At 42.3% G+C, this 25,938-nt stretch overlaps 1 protein-coding gene across 1 annotated transcript in view; it reads left to right on the plus strand.

Annotated features, from left to right (window-relative positions):
- Positions 1–25,938, plus strand: part of HS2ST1 (heparan sulfate 2-O-sulfotransferase 1) — a 102,904-nt gene that overhangs the window by 70,641 nt on the left and 6,325 nt on the right. Inside the window, exons 2-5 of the mRNA XM_075287971.1 lie at positions 1,477–1,715; positions 18,255–18,340; positions 20,385–20,523; positions 21,237–21,334. Coding sequence (XP_075144072.1) covers positions 1,477–1,715; positions 18,255–18,340; positions 20,385–20,523; positions 21,237–21,334 — 562 coding nt within the window. The remainder of the gene's footprint in view (positions 1–1,476; positions 1,716–18,254; positions 18,341–20,384; positions 20,524–21,236; positions 21,335–25,938) is intronic.

Below are 25,938 nucleotides of genomic sequence, written 5' to 3' on the forward strand. Positions count from 1 at the left end.
CCAGACCCTCCATGGACACTGTTCGATGACATCCATAAGCCCTAAATGGACCTGTGGACAAAAGGTTGTTTCTGAGGTGGGAAATGAATTGTGGTTTTGGACCATGGGAGTATCTAGTGTCTGGCTGCCTGTTACACGTGGGTAAAGTTAGCATGGCTCGTCCATTGGGACTGACTGTAGAGCGCAACGTCTTACACTAAAGGCCTCTCCGAAGGATTGTTTTTCTTTTCTTGAAGTGTGGCTTTAGATCCCTGGGGGTAATATGCTTAGACTGTGTCTTTAGGGCAGGGGTAATTGCTTTGTTGATTTCTTCTTAACGGGAAACCATGTTGCGTAGCTTCTTATAGTAGAATTACACGTCTATGCATTTCAGAATGGAAGGGCAGTAAAAAGGAATTTGTCCAAATGTTATCAAGTTGGAGCCATCGAATGCAATGTTAGTGAATTTTTTAAGATCATGTTGTCTTAAGATCATAGGTAGGTTTATACCATTAGTGTGGTTTTCATGTTTCTATGGTCTTAAAGGAGTTTTTTGGGACTTTTTAACTGATGACATATCTTTGGGACCAATGGAAGATTCATGGGGGTTTAACACCCGTGACCCCCGAAGATCATCTGTAGAAGCAGCAGGTCAGGTGATGTCACATTTATCGGTCAATAAGTACTGAAGTGGGTGCAGAGCTCCCCAAATGCTGCAGTCCCTTCGAAGAGCCAATCGGGCGGAGGGCTGGGTGTCGGACCCCTGACCATTTTTAATGAATGACCTATCCTAAGGATGGATCATTGTCAGTTACGTATCGTGGAATGCCCCTTTAAGTTACATTAGCATTTCATAAAGGTACTCCTATTATATCTTAAAGTGGTGACCCATTTCCCTGCCCTTCCAGCCATCCATACCATACAGGGATTACCCCATTCTTTTATCTTCCTGAGGTCAGACCCCTTATCGATGATAACGTGATGGCATATCTTAGAGAAGGGAATACCCCTTTAAGGTGCCGGTGTGGCACACATAGAAGATAGTGGGGTATCATGGCTCTAGATCCCCTCATTATGGTGCTATGTGACGGCCTAGTGTTTCCCATGACATGCCCTTTTTGTGATGCTTTGGTCAATTTTCCACCTCCTTCTTCACCAACTACCCAGGTGAGTCGTGCATAGTATTATACACGGCAAAGGACCCCCCATAAGTGCAACGTTTGACCCTGTGATCTGTAGGTCCTTGATGCTAAGGTTTGTCAATATATATGTCCAATGATATGATTTCTGTGCCTTGGGACCCCACATGTATGCCATTGTCCCTCCCATAGTTGGACAAATTTCCCCAGCCCAGTAATAGAGTATGGTAGAAAAAAAACGTGGTATTGGAGTTTTGGGTGGTCTAAAGCATTCAATATTGGTACATAAACCTCCGAATTGTAAGCGCATACCTTATAACATGAATGTTACTGATACACCTCCATAACTCTATTTCAGAGAGGGCAATCGCACGCCATGAAGTACGGGAAATAGAACAGCGCCATTCCATGGATGGATCCCGACAAGACACCCCGCTCGACGAAGATGACGACATTTTGATCATCTATAATAGAGTTCCTAAGACTGCCAGCACGTCATTCACAAACATTGCCTATGACCTATGTGCAAAAAACAAATATCACGTGCTTCATATTAATACGACCAAAAATAATCCCGTGATGTCGCTTCAAGACCAGGTAAGGGTATTTTTTCGTTCCGAATTTCTTTTTCGTAGCAACTTTTTGTGCGGGGTGGCCTGGCCGTGGGTGATACACCGTGTACTGGGTGTCGGAAACGAAGTCTAGCATTACGGGTAGAGGAGAGGACGCGGGGCTGAGGACGTCATTCTCATAAAGCTGATTATAGTGATTATTGCCACCCTGCCTAAAACGGCATTATGATTTCCCTGCCAAGCCGTTCTGGAGAATTTTGTTTTTCATTCTACACTGTAGGGGACATGTATGAACACCGCTCTATATATAGCTGTTAGATGTAGGTATTGCCAGAGCAACCGGCTTCTGCTTGTCATTTTTAGTGCAGTTTACAAATTAAGAGCAAATGGTAAGAATGTCGCCATCCTCTCCGCTGAGAAATCCGGAGGAAATGGTAATCCAAGTCAGGTCCTGACATTTACATCGAGAAATGAATATAAAAATGACACGAGACATATGGAGGCTTTCAATGTTTGTGTAGCCTGCAGCTTGTTGTGTCTGATCCTGAAAACAGAATCTGGTAGAATTCCTGCTAAGGACTTAAGGGTTAATCTGCTCATCTGATCCATCTTTAGTTAGTGGTGGTCGGCTGAGGAGTCAGAACATAAAAGTCTGTTTGTCCTACTGCAGACAGAACTGCTGCCCCAGCCAGTTGTCTTACTGAGCTCGTGGGACTCTTTATACAGTTCTCATTTGTATTTGTAATATGTGACAAAATGGAATATTATTTTTTAATTTTTTTCTGAATTTTCTGTGTTTAAAGCTCCCAAAAGAGGGCCTTGCCTTTCCTCTAAAACAGAACATGTTATGCACCATTACAAAACTGAAATGAAGGGAATATCTTACCTCATCGCAGAGGTATCAGTGCCATTACTTTGGCTACCAATATCACTGTACTGTCATGGGTAGATAGCCTTACAGCCTTGCGTCATTGGTGGGTGGTGGGGAAGGTCCCCGTGGTGGTATACCTTCTGGGGAATTTAGCTTGGTAGAAGCAGTGGTGCAGACCCAAACAGTCAAGGCAGGGACACAAAATGCAGTAAACTGTATTATTTAGGGGAAAAAAAAGGAAAATAAATAAACCTTCACTTCAGGCACAAAAATGAGCAAAACAAAATGCAGCCTTAACTTCATACAAAAGCAAAATAAAAACCTGCTCGTCTGAGCAACTAAACAGAACTGATAACCTAATTACTGTATACATTTGGCTTACTTCCAGTGACACGAACAAAACAAGCGCAGTATTGTCTCACCGGACTCAGGGTTACAGGACAGAACCAAACACCTTCTTTCACTCCATGGAACTACACTGGAGTGCAGGAGCTGCAGCCTTTTTCTGGTCCGGTAATGAGCCCAGGATCTACACCTGGGCTGAGGCCTACTCTAGATCCACCCTGGACCACACATAGGTCAGAAACCTGGGCCTGATATATCTGGACTCCTGCACTCTGTCACTTTCTGACAACCTCTATAGTTTTGTACTGTGAAGGGGGCATTCCCCACCACCCAGTAATGGCACGGAGCTGTAAGGACGGCCCCTCTGACAGTACAGAGATATCAGCGCCGTGATTTTCAACAACAGATATCTCTTCAACAGGAGCAGATACAAACAAAACTGAACATGTGCTGAATTCAGTGCACGGACCGCTTTGTGATGGTATATAATATGCCCTTTCTGCTTTTTATGTCAGGTGCAGGGACTTTTATCCTGGTCAGGGACACTGCCATACAGTCCACACCTAAACCAGGTATAGGATTTTAGTGTAACTGCTCATGATGTAACCTGGGTTTCCCAGGATTTAGCTGTTGGATCTCCTATCCTTAGGATAGGTCAGCAGTATCATCTGGGCAAGGTCCAATACCAGTACCCTTTCAGTTAGCTAATAGTTGGAGCCGTGGCACCCAAAAGTGTCACAGTAATAATGCTAACCCGTGCAGGGAATTCACTGGTAAGCGTTATAACTCCCAGTTAACCCCCTTGATGTACATACAGAGATAATTATTCATCACTGTAGCACCACCCATTGGACTCCTAAGCCCAGTGTGATGAAGAAGTTGCAGGTTATACTAAATCTTACCCCATAAAACTATACATCCATCTTCTCCGCTCCTCCTGCTCTATAACATCCTGCTTAAGCTAGATTCACACCTGAGTTGGGTTTCTGTTCTATATGTCTGCTTGGCAACTCAAAAAAGGCGAATAAAAAAAACGGTTACCCGCCGACCCCATAGACTATGACAGGGTACACCGCAGACTTTTCTCTCTGCCTTTTTCAAGCGGAATAGGGGACAAATCCCCGAACCGTGATTGAACGCAGATGTGAACCTACCCTTACAGATTGGACTGCGACAGGTTCCCTTCAAGGATTCTCATTGCGTCTGTCTTCTCCATCTATAACCTAGCTTACTACTTATAAATATACATAATCAATACTTGGGGATCATTCTGAATCCTGAACCTCCTGCACATAAGAATGTGAATACATCATCCAATCACATTGTTATCAATCCTCTCCTTGAGCTTGCGGTGCAATCAGTGGCGAATGCGCCGTGGAGCACCGCATGTCATTGTGCGGTATTATGTATTATCCCGCACGTCAGTAATCAGGATCCTAAAACCTAAGGTAAGATACCTGAACAACTCTTCTATCTTCCGGTCTGTATCAATCACACTTATTCCGCGTTGTGACGGCGGAATAAACCCCCTTTGGTGGAATTGGTTAATTAACGCTTTTTGTTAAGATTCTGGGAGCAGCAGGATATTAATTGTTAATTGCGAGGCTTGGAAAGGAAAGGTGTTGGATTCGCGGCACATTCCTCCTGGCTGCGGTTATTTGTGAATATCTGCACAATTGATATGCCAAAATATGCAATGTTATTATTTTAAAATGAATCAACCTGTCAGTGTTTTATGCGTGGAATACAATTGTAATACATCATTGTGTCAGGTGCTGCGGGGTTACCAGCGAGTCAGCAGCACATCGGCCACTTCCACAGTTGTTTTTTTTTTCTCGGGTGAGTTTAAAGGGGACGTGCATACGTAGCATATTTAATATCTCTACGTGACCCCTTGCCAGTTACGGTTAAGGCTGTACTTAAAGGGATTGATCAAAATACTATGAAAATTGCCTAGGAGCAAGCAATGCTTAAGAAGAACAAGGCGCCTATTACACTACAGCGTTGACACTTTTGCAGTGGTGACCTCACATACACGAGTGACCACTGCAGACAAACACTGGCCTAAGTGTTGGCAATGCTATGTGTTAGGTGGCCGCAATGGCAAGTAACTGTCTCTAGTCTGTATAAATGATTTACATTAGAAGAAAGTCCAGAAAAAACCACGCTCAACCTTGCGGAATCAACTAGGAATGGTGTATTATAGTGGCAAGGGCTGCACGGAAACCTTTGACTGAAAGGTGAATTGCAATGATGGAACAAAATATAAAATCCAGCATGCCCAAAAACCAGTTGAATAAGATAAAATATAACTTTTACTTCATATTGGTTAAAAAAGACAAAAAAATTTTCATCTTACAACATGGATCCAGAGAAGACAAAAACAGATGGCCTACGCGTTTCGAGACCTAGTTCATGGTCTCTTAGTCATGGCATGACTAAGAGACCATGAACTAGGTCTCGAAACGCGTAGGCCATCTGTTTTTGTCTTCTCTGGATCCATGTTGTAAGATGAAAATTTTTTTGTCTTTTTTAACCAATATGAAGTAAAAGTTATATTTTATCTTATTCAACTGGTTTTTGGGCATGCTGGATTTTATATTTTGTTCCATCATTTAAATGATTTACATGACTTTGTTGCATGCAAGTTTGGAGCGGACCACCAGAGCTCAGACTAGGTTCACATTTGTGTTGGAGTCTCTGGAGAAGATTCCGAAGCAGCATCTGCCAAAAATCGTTGGAGAAGGGGCTAGCACTGCAGCTTTGCAGCACTGGAGTCCTGGTGTTCAAATCCCGCCAAGGGCAAAAAACCATCTGCAAGGAGTTTGTATGTTCTCCCCGTGTTTGCATGGATTTCCATCCCATATTCTAAAGACATACTGATAGGGAAAAATGTACATTGTGAGCTCTAGGTGGGGCTCACAATCTACATTTAAAAAAAAAAAAAATCGTTGGAAAGAAAAGTCTATGGGGTCGGAGATTATAGCCCATGGGGTCCAGGGGTAACCGCTGTTTTAGTGGACAGGTTCTTTGGCGTTCAGATCCACTGATGGAGAGCCCAGCACAAGTGTGGACCTAGACTCAGGAGGATAGACAAGGATTCTCCAGGTCTCGATATTGATGGCCTATGTTTTAGATGTCTGACCCACCACCAGCCAGCTGTTTTCAGCACCGCGTACAGAGCCGGATGCAGACACCTGGGTTGTGAGCATTCTTTTATGTTCTATGATCTTAATGGTAATAAATGTGTGTCTGGACATATATGTAAAATATATAATACTAGCCGCAGCCTGCAACTTTGTCTGCATGTTGTTGGCGTAGATGATCCGCCTATATTCAGCAAATTTCTGCTGTCAATGGTTTGCCTGTTCCGGCATTTCGGCAGCTGTTAAGTTGTCCTGCTGCTGAACTTGTTCCTCGCGCTGTGCCCGTGATTGTTTCGGCAGCTCGCTGGGACGCCATATGATGAGCAAGTTGTTGGCTTTGATGATCCCCCTGTGTCGGCGTTTTGGCAGCTGTCAAGCTATCCTGCCGCTTAACTTGTTCCTCACACCGTGTTTGTTCCGGCATCTCAGAAGCTCTCTGGGACGCCATGTAATGAGTGTGTTGTTGGCGTGTATGATCCCCCTGAGCTCCGCTTTAGGCAAAGTCTGTTGACTTCTGGCTACCTTCATAGCTCTTTTAGAATTTTGTGACAAATTAGATTTTCTTTTTCCAGGCATCTTTAAAATTGGGAAACTGCCAATTTGGATTAAAGGGCTTTTTAAACACTGCCTGGAGCAGTTCAGATAATATGCAAGTTCTTGTACACAATGGACTCACTGTTATCTGTGTGTTTACATACAGATAACAGACCAGGCTTTATCAGCAATCTGCAATTCACTGATATTCCTTGCAGTAAGAGCAGTGTAATATAGTATGTGAACATAAATTCATAACAGTCGTGAAGCCATGTCATTTACCGGGATAAAAAGTAGCCAAACTTAATCCAAATCTGTTCAGTTGTTTTTACGTGATCGAGGAATGAACATCCAAGCATGCAAACTTTCACATTTCTAATATTAGTAGGATGTATAATATATACAAATCTTTAGCATACTGTATGATGACTTGCTTAAAAAGATTACCAATAAATCACTGTCTTCATGTACCCTAAAGGGAAGATGTCATGAACATTCATCATGTATACCGGTACTTATTCATGATATAGGCGATAAAAGGTACGTTTTGTAGATCAGACTCCCACCACGTACCAGAATAGACGACCCTTCCCAATAGTATGCCCCACACCCTTAACGGTTTCTGTAGCCCCAATGGGCTGCCAATAAGCATCAGATAGTTGCCCCCCCCCCCTTCCTATATACATGTATGAGTTATCAGTAGTAGGGTTGAGTCATGTTTACTGCCCTGCGTATAGCTAGGGGTATACGAGCTGTAAATGTTTATCGCCTTATTATATACATCTGTATTACGTGTTTTGTAAATTTGAAGGATATGTTTGTTTTCTACGACCGACTATATTAACATCAGATCTGAATGAACTTCATTGTTCCTTCCCATACTCTATTTAATACGGTATTTTCTGTACTATATTCCAGTCTGCTGTCTCTACCGCAATTATTTTTGTGGTAGAAATTTCTCTCATAAAATCCCGAGCTCGGCAGACTGAGTTATTTGTTTTGATTCCTGTTTATTCCCTTCTTTATGTATTGTATTTTTTCCTTGTGGCACAGAATATTGTTACACGTATATTCTTGTATGGCGCAACACACTGTGCCTTGTATATAACAATTTCATATAACAAATAGACAAGGGAGCAGATATTGTTCTGTTATGTGGGCGCATGTTTCCGTCTCCATGGGGGGATGTCTGATCTGCGGCGGATTTTAATATGTAATATAATCCAGAAAGGCTTTAGAATATGAAGGTAATTGCTCATGTAACACTCCTACTGAAATATACTATTAGGGGACGGGGTTTTTTTTTTTTTTTTTTTCTTTTTCTTTTTTGCTTTCATTATGAGTGGAAGGATTTGTTCATTTTTACATTTTGCCCACTCTAATGATCCTATATGAATTTATAAGGAACTGCCCAAAATAGTATTTACCTAATACTTAGAAACTATCTTTATAGCTATGTGAGTCAGACCCCATAAACAAATACAAGCCTCGTACCATACTACCTAAGCAGAGACCCTATAGCATACCCTTTAAACAAATACAGACACCAGACCCCCTAAATATATTCACAGCCCATACCATAATCCCTAAACAACAACCAGGTTATGGGGATGATGTCACTCCCTAAGGAGAGACCACCTTCTCACCTTTCCCATAATTCCCCCAGTGGAGTTAAATTGGTTTTTGGTAAGACTCCACACGCCTGACAAGGAAGGACCTTATCCCTATAACCTGGTCTAGAAGTCTCTCACCTCTGCCTAGTCAGTTTTCCCTACACTGTGCTGAAGAGATCCAACCAGATGGAAACAGCGCTGTCCACAGCTGGGATACTGACTTAGCAAAATCCCGCATCCTTGCAGTAAAGGCTTGTTGGAAAGTCAGGCATGATGTTCAAGGGAGCTACCCCTAGAGGGCAGCAAACAGAGGCACTGTTTCCCTATTTACATCTTGGGAAACAGATTTGCGTATTTTCCCCGTAAACAGAGACCCTATAGCGTACCCCCTAAACAAATACAGATACCAGACTTGAGGTATAATAGCCCTTGGGGGTCTCCTCTTCCCCTCAGTTGGTGGCAGGTGGACACATATTGGGCATTGATCTCCTATTCTTCTCCCAGTAGGATCTATAATTTCCTCTTCTTGTCTGCCGATGTTACGTTTGGGATGTGGGCAGAGAGTCTTTGGTAGTAGACAGCCCTGATGGCTGAGTATTTGGTGCAATGTAGCAGGAAGTGGGCCTTGTTTTCTAGGGCCCCCTGGTCACAGTGCTGGCACAGTCTGTTGTCCTGTGGCTTGTACGTCTTCCTGTGCCACCCCGTCTCCATCTCTAGGCGGTGGCGCTCAGTCGGTACCGGCTCAGGGTCTGTCTGTGTTTGGGATGGTGTATTTTCTCCAGGTAGGAGGCCATGGTATAGTCTCTTTGTAGACTACACCATGTCTCTTTAATGTCTCTTTGAGACATTAAACCTTGTATATACAGAACCCACACCAGATCCTCTAAACCATTACAGACCCCGGACTAACCCCCTAAATACAGGACCCATATCAAATTCCCTAAACCAATACAAATCACAGACTAGACCCCTAAAAACAGACCTCATCCCTTACTTTCTACAGAAATACAGGCCCCCTAATTTAATATACACAGTAGATCTTCCGGTCCAGACTTTGCAGATATTCAGTCTCTTTATATGTTTCGCTTGTTGTCCTCTTCATTACCGGATGCATCTGCCGACCATGTCCTCAGGAGCTCAGGATACTTGACATTTTATTCTGGAACGTCTTTGCTTAATGTGTAATGTAATATGTCAAATTCTGGAAAATAACCATAATATACATTCAGAATCATTGCAGATAGAAGAGCAATGTGTTCTACCACCAGCTCTTATAGGACGGCCTTTAGGTGTATCGCTCGTGGCTATTCGTAAACCCAGAGAAGGTTTCGGATATTTGACATTCACATCTTTGCAGTCCAGTCTTGCTACAGGGTATTTACCACCGATTACTACACCTAGCCCCAACCTGTGCTACAAAAGAAAAATTAAAATGTAAGTTAATGACTTTTCTATCACATCTTGCAGCAGAACTCGCCGCTGCGTACACAGCAGTTGTCTTTTTTAGCAATCTATTATGGGTGATGAAATCCGCTTGGGAATAGAAATCCTCCGTACAGGGAGTAATATTGTTTATAAACATCACGTGTGCCCAGAAGTAATACGAGCGGGTATGTGATACACACAGGAGTGACGGGTTCATGGTTCTAAAGCAAGGAATAAGGTTTACCGCCGCCATTTACAACGCCTTTTGTCTGCTCTCATTTTTACAGAAGTCAAATACGTTTCCAATGTAAAGTAGGGCCGCGGAAGTGACTGTAGGGGTAACCTGCAGCTCCAACAAGTCAGCTTGGCCAATGTTTGCCAAACCGTCCAATTCCACCGAGATTAGCAGACCATCTTATGTGTATGGTTGGCTTCCCAACTCTTCCCCGACAGCACATGCCCAGGGAAAAGGACTGGGCAGTTCGATTTCAGCATGCCTGATCCTTCTGTTATAAGGGAAGATGATCCATCAGATATGTCTACAGTAGAGTTCTTGCCATTTTCATTTTCAACACCTGGATGCTTAGGCTTGGTTGACACTAGGACCCGGCGGTGGTAACACACAGCCCGACGGATCCCATTGACTATAATGTGTCTGTCTGTCGAGATGGCTATAGGCAGAACAAGCATTAGGTTTGTGGCCATATGAAGTCTGATCACGTGAAAATTTGTGGTGTATACCCAGGTGAATGCTCCGATGTACGCTGTAAATACCCAAAGGAACCTACTGACGTGACGTGCCAAAAAAAGCGCCTACTATACTGAAAAGCATGGTTAAATACACTTATGAGTATATCGGCATCCAGGGGTGTAACATAAAGCTCATGGGGTCTTGGTGCAAAAGCTCAGCTTTGATTTCAATGGGAGTTAGGCTCATATACGCCGCATTATTTTGCCGCAAAATAACGCGGCGTATACGATCCAGGCTCCCATTGAAATCAATGAGAGCGTATACGGCGCTCAAAATCTCACACGGCGTATACGTGCCAGGTCACGCGGCAGGTTACTCCGTGTGAATGCACCCTAAGACGGGAATCACAGTCTTTTTGTGGCAGATTTTGATGGTTTTGTGAACCAAAGCCAGGATTGGATCCAGCATAAAAAAAAGTATATAGAAAAACTAAATCTTGTACTGTGTCTTCATATACACACCTGGCATTTGCTTTTAAGAACTGCAACAAAAAGACTTGTGCGATTTGAGACTTATACAGAGGGTAAAATTTGTATTGGTATATTATTTTATATACACTTTAAGATCGTATCTGCTTTTGCAGCTGCTGCTTGACATTGTGCTCTGGTTTTTATTCCCTGTTTTTATTCCATTTATCACGCGGTCATAATAAGTGCATTTACATTTATCGGCATTAAATTCCTCTGCCATGTTCTCGCACATGTTACTGGCTTATCATGGTATGATATATACGCAGTTGCTTTCAGCACACCTGTTGGGAGATTTTCACACATATACCAAGAGTCTAATGTAAACAGTCCCTGAGTTTGCTAGATCTTGACGGTAGGATTGTGATACAGTAATTTCACCTGCCAGCAGCAGTGCCTGTTACTTTTGATGCCACCCACACTTGTTTGAGACCTTGCTAAAAAAAACACAGATTTGATGAGGCAATCTTGGCTATATTCACATGTAACATATTTTTTGTGAGAATTCTGCACTGAAAATCTTCATCAATGCTTCCACATTATTTACTCCTTTTTTTTTTTTTAGAACCCCCCCCCAAAAAAATCTGTACAGAATTCAGTGCGAAAGGTGAAGTTCACAGCAAATCTGTAACACATGGTACTATGATAGCACAGATGGCAGATCTCAAAACTGGTGTCACTAAATAACTATATATATTGTGGGTAAGTTAGCTCGGTAGAAGCTGTGGTGCGGACCCAAACCGTTTAGACAGGGACACGTAACTAAACCTTGGGAAAATAAATAAACCTTCACTTCAGGCACAAATGAGCAAAACAAAAATATAGCCTTAACTTCAGGCAAAAATAAACAAATTCCTGCTCGTCTGAGCAACAAAGTAATAAGGAGTTATAACTAGAGATGAGCGAGTAGTACTCAATCGAGTAGGTATTCGATTGAATACTACGGTATTCAAAATACTCGTTGTTCGAATGTAAAAGTTCGATGCAGAACCAGCATTGATTGGCCGAATGCTATACAGTCGGCCAATCAACGCTGGTTCTTCTCCTACCTTTAGAAGTCTTCTCCGTGCAGCTTCTCCGCAGCGTCTTCCGGCTCTGAATTCACTCTGCCAGGCATTGGGCCTGGGCAGAGCTGACTGCGCATGTCCGCTTGTAGTGCAGGCATGCGCAGTCGGCTCTGCCCAGGCCCGATGCCTGACAGAGTGAATTCAGAGCCGGAAGACGCCGCGGGGACGCTGCAAGGAGAAGACTGCTCGGAGGATCCAGCCCGACCCTCACTCGTGGACTTGGTAAGTATAATTTGATCAAACGTTGCCTACCCCTGAAACAAGCATTTTCCCCCCATAGACTATAATAGGGTTTGATATTCGATTCGAGTAGTCGAATATTGAGGGGCTACTCGAAACGAATATCGAACCTCGAACATTTTACTGTTCGCTCATCTCTAGTTATAACCTAACTATACATGTGGCTTACTACCGGCCACACAACCCCCCCCCCCCCCCCCCAAAAAAAAAAAAAAAAAAAAAAAAAAAAAAAAAAAAAAAAAAAGCCACAAGCACAAATTGCTCTCACCGGACTCAAGGTTACAGGACAGACCCAGCCACCTCTTCACTTCTTGGATTTGTCCTAAAGTGCGGGCTCTGCAACCTTTTATGGGCCAGTAACGAGCCTGGGACCTACACCCGGGGCTGAAACCTTTTCCAAACCTGCACTGGACCACAAATAAGTCATGAATCTGGGGATTGATTTAGCGGGACTCCAGTACTTTTCCTTTCACCTTCTCACAATATATTATATTGATATATTCCACAAAGAAAGTCCTATCACCGTTGACTTGGTGCATGTAAATAGCCAATCCCAGTCACAGTTGGGAGGTTCCCAAATGGGGCTGCGTTAAAGTTCCTGAAAAAATTGTTCATGAACCAAACATTGTCAGAGACCTGAAGATACAACCGCGCTTGTGATCTATCCAATTCCTCCGTCGATCTTCACGATCAGTTTCAGTAAGAGGTCTGTCTTCTTTATCTTCCACCCTTTTATTTTGTATACTGTTTTCCTTTTGTGTGTGTGTTTTTTTAATGACGCCTTTTTTTTAAGAAAAAATAGGCTCAGGGGCTTTATGAATACAGTATAGTGTCCAAAAATCATATATTTTTATAGTAATGCTGTTTTTTCCATGTTTTTGGTTCATTGCCTTTTTTTTTTTTTTTTTTTTTTTTTTTTTTGGATCAAGGGTTGCTTCATGTGGTCCTTCATTTTCAAAGACATGAATAGAGTATAAACCCTAGCTCCAAAAATTGCGATCTTTCATCACAAAAAAATGCGATTATTGTTTGCCATAGATTTTAATGGAGCGAGTTCTGCGCTCCCGTGATACGCAGGAGAGTCACCTCTCTCCCGGGGATGCCATAAATCCCTCAGAAGTGAATACCTCTTTAAGATGGCATATGTTTAAGATACCTCTTTTATGTGCAGTTTCAGACTCTATTAAAAAAGAATTCATGTCGGCCTCCTAGAAGCCTCAGAAGTGCGTTCTCCTGCTGTAAGACGTGTCTGTCATCCTTTCATGTTAATCTCATTAACACCAGCTATAAAAGTCGGAAATTGCTGTGAGTGAAATGTTAAAGATTTATGAAAAATGGGTTTACTGATAACCATAAAAAAGGTGCTTTAACACTTCATACACTCGCTTCCATATTCCTACAGGCATGTAACAATTATATTAATTACTTGCTGTAGGTTTTATTTTGTGTCATACATGACAATGCACACTGCAAAATAAGGGGGAAAATACTAATTCTAGGTAAAAATCAAAAACTACTTTCAAATTTTATGGTCATAATCCAACTTCTATGTGGTGCACAAAGACAGGAACCTATGAGGAAATAGTGTGCAAAGGGTAACTTAGAACAGCGCTTCTGGTGTCCTACGAAAGCTGAGTCTCTGCTTTTATACGTAACCAAGATCGCAGTTCTAGCGATAAGAAAATCCAGATATCACTAGATAAAGACCATTCTTAATGTGAGTTTTAAAAGCAGCAGTTTAAGCTCTTATATGATGGCTCTTTGAAGTCACCCCCCCCCCTCCTTAGAAAATATTACCATAGTACAAAGTGTGCACAGGACCCTCCCTGCAAACATTTATTGTAGGAATCTCAAACTCGGCCCAGTAAATGGGCTGTACATAGGAAATATTTGATGGGCCGCATTCTATACAATAAAAATGTATTGTTCACTAGCCCCAGCAGCCAGTACTTACCACTCTAGGCACTCCTGTGTCACAGCAGTGCACCTGGAGTTTGTTGCAAGTGGATGTCAGGGAGAGGAGAGGTAAGTATTTACATGCAAGCTTCCCTGAGCTTGTAGGTCACAGGCCTGTAGCATGCAAACCGGCTCAGCAGAATTGGAGAGAAGACTGCGGGCCACTGATGACGGGGGCCATATAGCCTGCGAGACACGTGTTTAGGGCATTGCTGGGGAGAACTTTAGAGCCTGTTTTAGGAAGTAAAAAAAAAAATTAGACCATTGAATGAGACCATCACAAAACCATCGAAAACAATGAGAGCGAATGAGTAGCCATTGTTTGAAGTACCGAAAAAACAGTCAGTTAAAAAAAACACTGAGGTGCTCCATCGTTGTCTGTCGGACGACTCTCTAAGTGACATCTATATGTCATCCGATTATATTCCGCGATGCACCCAAGTCTATGGGGCTTTTGGATCCATTCCATCCCAATACCTCAGATGATTATAGAGCAGGGCCTATTCTGCTACGTGTTATCTGAATAGAACGGATATGGAAACCCCATAGACTTGAACGCATCACGCCCAAACTGGATAAACCTCTACAATACGCATTTTGCAGATCTTAGCGTATTCTGTAGCATAGTGGTGAAAGTCCAATGTCATGTTGCTGTTTTGCGCCGCCATACTTACCCGTCAGGGTACATTCACATGGAGTGGTAATGTTGTGCGCTCACAGTCGTAACACTGGACATACACCTATTCTCTCCACCGTTTTTTGATAAATCTGCCCCTCTGTTCCCAGACACTTTCATTCTGTCCCCACATTTTTTTTTAGGTTTTAGCCATTTTTAGTATATCTAACTTATGGCTTCCTGCACTGAAGGTTATAGATTTAGTGTTATCATTTATCAAACAGAAATCAAACATTTTATCCAAAGGAAGTGACATTTCCTGCGTTGTGGAGACCAATGTACAGTATATGTAAGTGTGAGCTCCAAGATAGTAAAATGTACGTATAGATACCGTTAGATGACAATATTACTGATGGATATAGATGGCTGCTTGTAGGGCACTTTGATTACTGTTCTGCAGCTTGGCCAAGCTACATACAATCGGTATTGGTAATTGGTTTTCTTCTATGAGCTATTTATATCTAGCTATATCGGCAAGAGCCATGATGTCTTGGTACTGGTGAAAATAAAAAAAACAAAAAAATCCCCATGGCACTATGTATATTTTATATATCCTGCAAATTTCACTCTGGCCACTAAATCTAATAATAGATCAACACTTACTTTCTGTAGGGGTTTCATTGCAGCAGTCACCTCATTTACAATATGAACCCAACAGACCGGATCATAATCGTAGACTAGGTGATTATGACCTAAATCAAAATTGCTATTAATTGAACATTTTACCTCAATTAATGGTGATGAATTAGGCTACACCCCTTTTAAAAACACGCCCCTTTTAAAGTATAAGTCTGTGTTGGGCGAACCAAAACCAAACCAAAACTGCTTTTATACTCTGAGGACATTTCAGACCTCAGAATATAATGATCAGAGGGCCATGGGCAGTGAACAAACATAAAAAACTGTGTTACTCACCTCACTTGGGCTGCAGTGTTATTCCTGTGCTTTTTGTGGCTTCTGACTGATGTCAGGGACCGCCCAATCACAGGCCTCAGCTGTCCATGACACCAGTCGGAAGGCCTGAAGAAATCAGGGAGCCCAGGAGAGGTGAGTAACAGTTTTTTATGGTTGTTCACACTGACAATAGATGTCACAGCTTATCTACTCCCCCTCCCTGCTCAGAGCACGTCTAGAAACTTCTATATACCTCAGACTATTGCTGTAAAGCGTATCACTAAATGCTGTCAACCAAGCAGGCCCAGGCAAGATGGCCGCCCCCATAATCATGTACAGAAAATAGGATAAAAATCTACAGATTAGAAAAAACTAATCAATACATAATATTAATAAATGAATTGGCGCTACGTTGCTTTTAAAGGGTTACCTTACTTTTTCCTTGTGACTCATCTAAAATTACTTCTCCATTTCACCGGTCTCTGAATTCTGCAAAACGCTGAGTCTTGTTTTTTTAACTGAAAGTGAATTGTCCATGTGAGGCGACTTGTAAAATAGTTTTTTTGTGTGCCAGGTCCCCCTGTCACAGCCGACATCACTGTACTCAGCTGTTGTCCACCACAGCGCTAATGGTTTCCATCCCATTTCCTTGGCTGCAGCCGAGTGAAAGAAAGAGGCCAGCTACGATTTTTGGCATTTTTGCTGCGATTATTTCATTAGTGTCTAGTATCTATCTATCTATCTATCTATCTATCTATCTATCTATCTAGCTATCTAATATCTATCTATCTCCTATCTATCTAGCTATCCTATCTATCTATCTACAGTCCTATGAAAAAGTTTGGGCACCCCTATTAATCTTAATCATTTTTAGTTCTAAATATTTTGGTGTTTGCAACAGCCATTTCAGTTTGATATATCTAATAACTGATGGACACAGTAATATTTCAGGATTGAAATGAGGTTTATTGTACTAACAGAAAATGCGCAATATGCATTAAACCAAAATTTGACCGGTGCAAAAATATGGGCACCTCAACAGAAAAGTGACATTAATATTTAGTACATCCTCCTTTTGCAAAGATAACAGCCTCTAGTCGCTTCCTGTAGCTTTTAATCAGTTCCTGGATCCTGGATGAAGGTATTTTGGACCATTTCTTTCTACAAAACAATTCAAGTTCAGTTAAGTTTGATGGTCGCCGAACATGGACAGCCCGCTCTCAAATGATCTGAAAACAAAGATTGTTCAACATAGTTGTTCAGGGGAAGGATACAAAACGTTGTCTCAGAGATTTAACCTGTCAGTTTCCACTGTGAGGAACATAGTAAGGAAATGGAAGACCACAGGGACAGTTCTTGTTAAGCCCAGAAGTGGCAGGCCAAGAAAAATATCAGAAAGGCAGAGAAGAAGAATGGTGAGAACAGTCAAGGACAATCCACAGACCACCTCCAAAGAGCTGCAGCATCATCTTGCTGCAGATGGTGTCACTGTGCATCGGTCAACTATACAGCGCACTTTGCACAAATAGAAGCTGTATGGGAGAGTGATGAGAAAGAAGCCGTTTCTGCACGTACGCCACAAATAGAGTTGCCTGAGGTATGAAAAAGCACATTTGGACAAGGCAGCTTCATTTTGGAAACAAAAATTGAGTTGTTTGGTTATAAAAAAAAGGCGTTATGCATGGCGTCCAAAAAGAAACAGCATTCCAAGAAAAACACATGCTACCCACTGTAAAATTTGGTGGAGGTTCCATCATGCTTTGGGGCTGTGTGGCCAATGCCGGCATCGGGAATCTTGTTAAAGTTGAGGGTCGCATGGATTCCACTCAGTATCAGCAGATTCTTGAGAATAATGTTCAAGAATCAGTGACGAAGTTGAAGTTACGCCGGGGATGGATATTTCAGCAAGACAATGATCCAAAACACCGCTCCAAATCCTCAGGCATTCATGCAGAGGAACAATTACAATGTTCTGTAATGGCCATCCCAGTCCTCAGACCTGAATATCATTGAACATCTGTGGGATGATTTGAAGCGGGCTGTCCATGCTCGGCGACCATCTAACTTAACTGAACTTGAATTGTTTGTCCAAAATACCTTTATCCAGGATCCAGGAACTGATTAAAAGCTACAGGAAGCGACTAGAGGCTGTTATCTTTGCAAAAGGAGGATGTACTAAATATTAATGTCACTTTTCTGTTGAGGTGCCCATACTTTTGCACCGGTCAAATTTTGGTTTAATGCATATTGCGCATTTTCTGTTAGTACAATAAACCTCATTTCAATCCTGAAATATTACTGTGTCCATCAGTTATTAGATAGATCAAACTGAAATGGCTGCTGCAAACACCAAAATATTTAGAACTAAAAATGATTAAGATTAATAGGGGTGCCCAAACTTTTTCATAGGACTGTAGCTATCTATCTATCTATCTATCTATCTATCTATCTATCTATCTATCTATCTATCTATCTATCTATCTATCGTAATGTCCCTTGTACACGACATGTATCTGGCACTGCAGCTACAATTATTACGGTATTAATTCAGTATTATTTTTCCCTCTTTTATTTTCCAGATGCGATTTGTCAGGAATGTAAGTTCATGGAGAGAAATGAAACCCGGCTTCTACCATGGACATATTTCCTATTTGGACTTTGCAAAGTAGGTGTTTGATCATTTTCCTTCACTTCTTTTTTTTTTTTTTCCCACCCTTTTTATCCCAGCATGGTAGATTTCTACCACATCTGAGAATTACAATTGTGCAGTCGTAAGCTAATCTTTTGTTACTTCATGGGGGCTGCAACGCATTGCAGACTAATTTAGGAAGGCTTCTGCTTGATGTTATAGAGCAGTGCCCTCTAGTGTGCACTCAGGTTAATGGAAGGTGAGATAAGAAAAACGTTTTATTTGCGATTTTAGGCAGCTTTTATTTTTTTTTACCATGTTTGCCACAAATTATTTTATGTTTTATCAAAATACTATAGACTCTGAATTAATGTTTTTTAATTAGTTTTGCCGATATTCCAACATTTCCGTGCACCGCATCACAGTTTTGTCACTTCTTTCTACATGAGGGTCTACAACAGTGTTAATCCTAATTCCTTGTTCATTAATGGAATGCCAGATCTTCAGTGTAGACTGAAATAAGGAACAAGAAAGTACTGGATAGAATGACTATGCTGCTGTAAGGCCCCATTCACACGGGGAGCAGATTGGTGGATTATGGTCCTGAGAGTGATGCGAGAAGCCGCGTCACAATACAGCCAAAATGCACCTGCCCGACTGTCATGGCTTCCAACAGTCGCGGCTTCCCCCTCCAGAGTAGGCTCAAATAAATGGGCCTAGGCCGGAGGGTGCTGCCGCGAGGCGGACGCCGGGGCTGAATCCGCTGCGGAGTCCACCTGAAGAAAGGGCAGCTCGCTTCTTATTTCCGTAAGCTAGCGGTCTACATAGACCTCCATTGTGAGGGGGTGGATTATGACGTGGATTCAGCGCCAAAATCCGCCCCTCTTGTCCCATATGAACACACTGAATTTCCCCATGATGGGACTGTTAAAGGATTATTTTATCTGATATGATCATACCTGATCATAACAATGTGCCAAGTAGATGACGACAAGGATTTTCGCCAATAATACCACGTTTGTGGAATCAGTAGGCCAAACCACAACTCCAACTCCACAGCCCGACTTCTGATAGTATAATGATCATGGTCAGTCAGAGACCATAAAGAGTCTCCAATTCAGTACAAAAAACCCATGAAAGTTTTCGAGATAATCCTCTATGAGTAGTCCTCCATTTTGTATCTTTCATCCATTTTGAATTCTAATATATACATATACTAATGATTATATATAATATGCTACCACCCTGACTGTGAAATGGACATGAACATGTCTGTAAGCTGCTGATTCTTATCTCGGAGGCCTTATTGTGAGAGGATACACTTGTGTCCTGTGTATTGTTCTTCTCTTTTTCTGTCAAGGAAACCTACACCTATTAGGGAGCGTTCACACTACTGTCATTGTCCAACAGGTAGTGTCCGCTGCTAATGTCCGTTCAAAATCTTGCATGTAGGTTTTTTCTGTCTGCTTGAAAAGTCGGACATCTTTAGGAACGGACACTTAAGGACAGGCACGGAGTGTAAAACAACGCACCCGATCTCCATTTAAATCAATGAAAAATGTCACGGACACAGCTAGTGTCCGCTGCTAATGTCCGTGCAAGATTTTGAACAGACATTAGCAGCGGACACTACCTGTCGGACACAGACGGTAGTGTGAACGCTCCCTTAATCTTATAGGTCTAGACTCTTTCCCACTATGAGAATTGGACATATGGATACAATAGACAGAACTCACTTGATAAACCATCAGTTGTGTGTACAAGAATGTCTTCTCTTCAGGTCTGAATAAGATAAATCACTTTGTAACTCTACAGCATACTCTATTAGGGAACCCCCAAGTAAATATGTAATAAATTATAAATCTAATTAATAATACAATATTAATAATTGTGTAATATAACTTACCTATTTTTCACTTTTTTCCGACTACAACTCTACCCTAACTTACCTACTCCACAGCCCTGGATCATACCCCTTATTTTCTTTGTCAGACCCTTGGCCATTACTAGCGCTCCTTGATGCACGTTACTTGCTTTTCTATCATTTCCTTTCCATTAATACCAACGTTTTACATTTCAGATTTGGCGTAAAAAAGAAGCCCATTTATATAAATGTTATTCGGGATCCCATAGAGAGGCTTGTTTCCTACTACTACTTCCTTCGATTTGGGGATGACTACAGACCAGGACTGCGTCGGAGGAAGCAAGGAGATAAGAAGGTACGAGACGCATGACGGGACGTTCAGCAGTTCTCTGTACGGCACATTGGTCGCAGTAGGGATGACGGATATGGAGGATATGTTTCTTACACTAGGGCCCTGCTGAGACTTGTGGCTGCATCACAAATGTCGCATTGCCAGTACACTGAATGTGGTCCAGCATGGGCGCAGTTAGTTGTGTTGTAGCAGCGCACCTATGTGGTCGTATAGTGCGTGCCTTAGTCTTTGCCTTTGTTACACCTCTTATGAGAAACGCATGTGGAAAACATGTCTAGCATATCCCCCGAACTCCTGCCTAATGATCCGTATATAGACGGTGCATGGAAAGACCTTTCACATACGTTCCAACAATGCTAATGAGAGTACCCATGTCCCAGTGTTTGGGACATCCCTTTATCCTTGCAAGGATTGAGGGACAGTCCAGCCCTCCCCAATTTCCAGATAGTTTAGCCTTCTAACATGGCCCTGACCAACTTGCAGAGCTTTCTATTAAAGGTCACTTTTAGGCCACGCTTCCATATGCCCTAATGGGTTGACATGTGCTGTATTTTATGAATTCTTTCCTATTTTATGCGAGATTCTCCGGCTTTAATCTTTTTCCCACTAGAGAAATGGCTATACATGTGGAAAACATCTCTTAATTTATGGATAATACGTGTGTAATATATTTGGCTGGATTTTCCATCTCACATTACATCTTTATCTATCTTCAGACCTTTGATGAATGTGTAGCAGCTGGCGGATCTGACTGCGCTCCAGAAAAACTTTGGCTTCAGATCCCGTTCTTCTGCGGCCACAGCTCTGAATGCTGGTAAGGACACAAGAGCGGCTCACCTTAAGTAGGAATCTACAGTCTTAGTAGTCGGTACAGGCCAAACTAAATGTGCTTATTTATATCATTACTATTTAACAGCCATTTTTAATACACATTGGCCTCAATGTGTCAGATCATGTATTCTTTTTTTGTCTGTTTGCTCTATTGTATCATCGGAAAATAGAACATGTCTTATCTATGTTTTCATACATCTCTCAATCTAATCCATGAGGGATCTGTAAGGCCTGTCCTTCTGACAGTTGAGGGATCTATCAGTGCCATTAGTTTCAGCACAGAGATCAGTCAACTGTCGACTCTCTAACAATATATAATACCGCCGACGTCAGAGGTCCTCTTTAAGGGGAACCTACCATATGGATCATACAGTCTGATCTGCCAACATTAAGTTATATGAAGCATAATGGCGGTCCTGACCCGTGATTGACGGTGGTCTTTCTATGCACAGTCATTGAGCTAAAGCTGACACTCATGGATGGGTCCTCCCACCGGACTCCTACATCCAGAATGAGCAGGGAACATTATTATTTATTTATTATGCTTACTTATATAGCGCCATCATATTCCGCAGCGCTTTACAGATATTGTCAGTCACTGTCCCATATAGGGCTCACAATCTACATTCCCTATAAGTATGTCATTGGTGTGTGGGAGGAAACTGGAGTACCCTAAGGAAACCCACGCAAACACGGGGAAAACATACACACTCCTTGTTACCCTTGGCAGGATTTGAACCTAGGGCTACAGTGCTAACCACTGAGCCACCATGCTGCCCATATGTCAAATAGATATCTGTGTGCCGTGCATGTCCTCCAAGGACCCATACATTTCATTATGGAGCCAAGGCCACAAAACAGATAGGAATAGGACCTGCTTTTTTTTTTTCTTTTTTTTTCCTTTTACCTTGGACCTATGCTCCTCTACATGGACTTGTGATACTACATGAATGTGTGTTTGGGGCCATTCAAAATAATGGGTCAGTGCGCTTGCCCTGTGCTGATTTATATACAGTATATACACATAAATTTATATATATATATATATATATATATATATATATATATATATATATTTATTATTATTATTTATTTATTTTTATTTTTTTCCAATATCCAACCTTCTTCAAAGAAATTGCTATTTGGCGGTATTTGGAAGCCCCTCACTAGTTACCACATAGCACTCTCCAATAGGACCTTTTGTCTTGGGTATAATGAATCCTTCACTACATTTTGTTTCCATGTATTATTTTTCCATGTTAATTTCTCTTTTCATTTACGCGCTAACACAGCCCAGACAATGAGAACAGATGGTAATAATTTACAGCTCCCATTAACAGGGGCGCCCTCCTTTTACAGCCTGTCTTAATTAAATTCCCAAATACCGTAGTTCGCCCAACTCCGCTATTGTCTGTGTATCAGCACATGAGCATGGTGATACCCTGCGCAATCTGTTTTTTCAAGGAGTTTTGTCAACCATGTGATGAATATTCTCATTTATAAGCAAAATAAATACATTTATTAATTTCTAGACGTCTACAAGAAATTCCACTGTACGGAGTCTATGAAAACCAGCGATAAGTGGAACTGTCATTGATCTATGTTGAACGTGCCGCCATCTGAAAATATAAATGCCGCTTATAATGACAATTAAAGAAAGCATTGCTACTGGAGACAACAATGGCTGACAAACCATGTCTAGCTCTTGGACTCTATTTAATACTGGGAAGTAACGATTCCTGGTTCCCGGTTTAACCCTCTTTGCAATCCATGCCTTAAATATGTGCCAAGTGCTACGGTGCATAAAAGTCACCAACGTGCCAATGCTGAGCGCTCCAACCCTCCTCTGCCAGTAATATCAGCACCAGCACTGGGCCAGGAGCTTCATGGTGTGGGTTTCCATGGCCAAGCAGCCTCAGAGTGCCAGCCTTACAACACCAAGCACATGGCGAGCGACAGATGGATTGGTGTAAAGCATGTCACTAGTAAACTCTGGAGCAGTGTAAGGCCGGGTTCACATGGAGTATTCTGGCTTGTCATTTGGTACTTAGACGCCGCGGGAGGATTTGGGGGCCGTATATGCTCCCATTGTTTTCAATGGGAGCCGGTACCGTACATGCTGCGCTATTTTGCAGCCGTGATTTTGCGGCAGCCGCAAAATAGCGCTGCATGTACGGTACCGGCTCCCATTGAAAACAACGGGAGCGTATATGGCCCGCAAATCCTCCCGCGGCGTCTACGTACCAAATGACGAGCCAGAATACTCCGTGTGAACCCGGCCTAATGTGTCCTGTGTAGCGACTCCATCAGTCTAATGGATGCGTCTGGGTTTGGCAAATCCTGGGAGAATATTACCTGCCTGACTGCAATGTGCCAACTTGCCATTGTGCCAACTAGCCTTGATTGTCTCATTGAAATAAATCGTCCTCTGGCATGTAACCAGCTACATAGCACCCCAATTACATAGCACCCGATCGATCTGCGAGTTACCTGCTATCCACAGAATAGGGGGTAACTTGCACCCCACCAATCTACAGGTTACCCTTTATTCTGTGGCTAGGACATAACTTGTTTTGAACTTTCTTTCTAATATATACACATCATTTCATTCCTTATTTAATTGCTTACTTATATGGCGCCATCATATTCCAGAGCACCTTACACAGATCTTATCAACGTGTCCCAGATATGGCTCAAAAACTTAAAGAGCACATGGGGATTTATATACCGTCATAAAGCCGACTGTGCACTGAATTCAGCAAATTCGGCTTTCCTGTTATGTGCCCCCAGGCTGGAGATATCAGTGTTGTTACCGATCTCTGCCCACTATCTGAAGGGCGTTCCTGACTGTCTAGCTGGGCTGTGAAGAACACTCCTCGAGACAGTACTCGTCCATAGCCCTGTACTGTAAGAGGGAGTGTTCCTTACCGCCCAGCCATGACGCTGAACAGTGAAGAACACCCCCTAGTACTAATCTATGGCTTAGTACTGTTAGGGGGGCTTTCCTCACTGTCAGGAACACCCTTCTGACAGTGGGGAGAGATCAGTAACAACACCGTTATCTCCAGCCCGGGGGGGGGGTCACATCATGGGAAAGCCGACTGGATGTGCCTGAGGAAATGAAAGGTCCTCCTTAATTCCTTATCAGTATGTCTATGGAGTGTGGGAGGAAACTAGAGTACCCGGAGGAAACCCACGCAAGCATGGAGAGAACATACAAACATTGCCTCCTCTTGACCAATTTTTTGTAGGTTGTCCATAGGCATTCAATAGCTTGTTAGACCCATAACTGTTCCTCCAAACACCGCCCCTCCCTATACACACACACGCACTCCTGGCCCAGCATTCATGTTTTCTCAAAGAGGCGACTGCCAGACACCTCTTATCTCCTGTCAGGGTTGGACATGTTGAAATTCAGTGACCTCCTGCCTATGCACATAGTATGTCCTCCAGACCCCCCGGGGTTCTCCTCTGTCAGGTATCTCACCGCTATATGGTTACTGTCAGTGCATGGACTCTCTCTGCAACATCTATAAATAATAATGTATTGAGGGTATTTGAGGACTGCAGATGTAAAATACTGCTGTACGACGTCGCGTGCCGCGCTGTTAACACTTCCAGCTTTTTTCTTCTTTTGGTCGCACGCTTCGATCTACGTAAAAAAATAATTAGAGTAGGATTAGCATCCTGTTTGTAGGTCACTAAGCAACCCTAAAGAGACTAGTGTAATATTACAACATCGTTTCAATTAAAAACGGCGACAAAACACACCGGCGGTTTCCGCTTTTTTTCTTTTTTTGCTAAAATGCTGAAAACTGGTTGTGATGAATTATATGGCGCATAAGCCAGCCCTATTATCGGGGTAATTTGTGCTCCATTGTCTGCGGCGAGTACACACAGCTGTGCGGGCACAATTTTCTGACACAATTTCCAGTATGCTGGTTATTTTAATGGCTTGTTTGAGCAAAGGGAAAATGAATATTCTCGCCCAAGGACAAAGGGTTCACGCTGTGAATTAAGATTGGCTTCCTGTACCTGCTTCAAAGACCTGATTTTACAGAAGCTTCATGTTTTTATGAAAGGATAAAGTATTCCTTTTTTTGGTGGTTGTATTATATTTACAAGAAATTATTTAGGGGAAAATAAAACATGTCCACTTTGAGCAAAGGGGTTGCCCCATGAAGACCACCCCGATCCAAATGCCCTAGGCCGGCGTGCCATAATAGTGACCGCTGGGCGTGCGAGAAGTAGCTGGTTCTTAAAAGGGGATGTGATACAAATGTTTTAAATAAAAATCAGAGGTGGGAAAAATTTTGAAAAAAAAATACTGAAAAGTGCAAAAAAATGTTTTTCCCCCGTAATTGTCATCTGTGTAAATGTAAAAATTGGCAAGAATTAGACGCTGTTCAGTGTGCTAAGCAAGGCTGTGACCCTTCAGGTTTGACACGCATTATTTCTCCTGTCATAAGGATAAGATTTTTGATAAGTGATCAAGGTTAGGGGGGACGTTCACACTTACACCCGTGTCCGCCTGCCGAGTCTCAGTCCCTGCATAGGGGACGACTTACCGGCGGTCCATTTTAAAAC

This window comes from Leptodactylus fuscus, chromosome 9 (genome assembly GCF_031893055.1).
Source record: "Leptodactylus fuscus isolate aLepFus1 chromosome 9, aLepFus1.hap2, whole genome shotgun sequence".
Taxonomy (NCBI): domain Eukaryota; kingdom Metazoa; phylum Chordata; class Amphibia; order Anura; family Leptodactylidae; genus Leptodactylus; species Leptodactylus fuscus.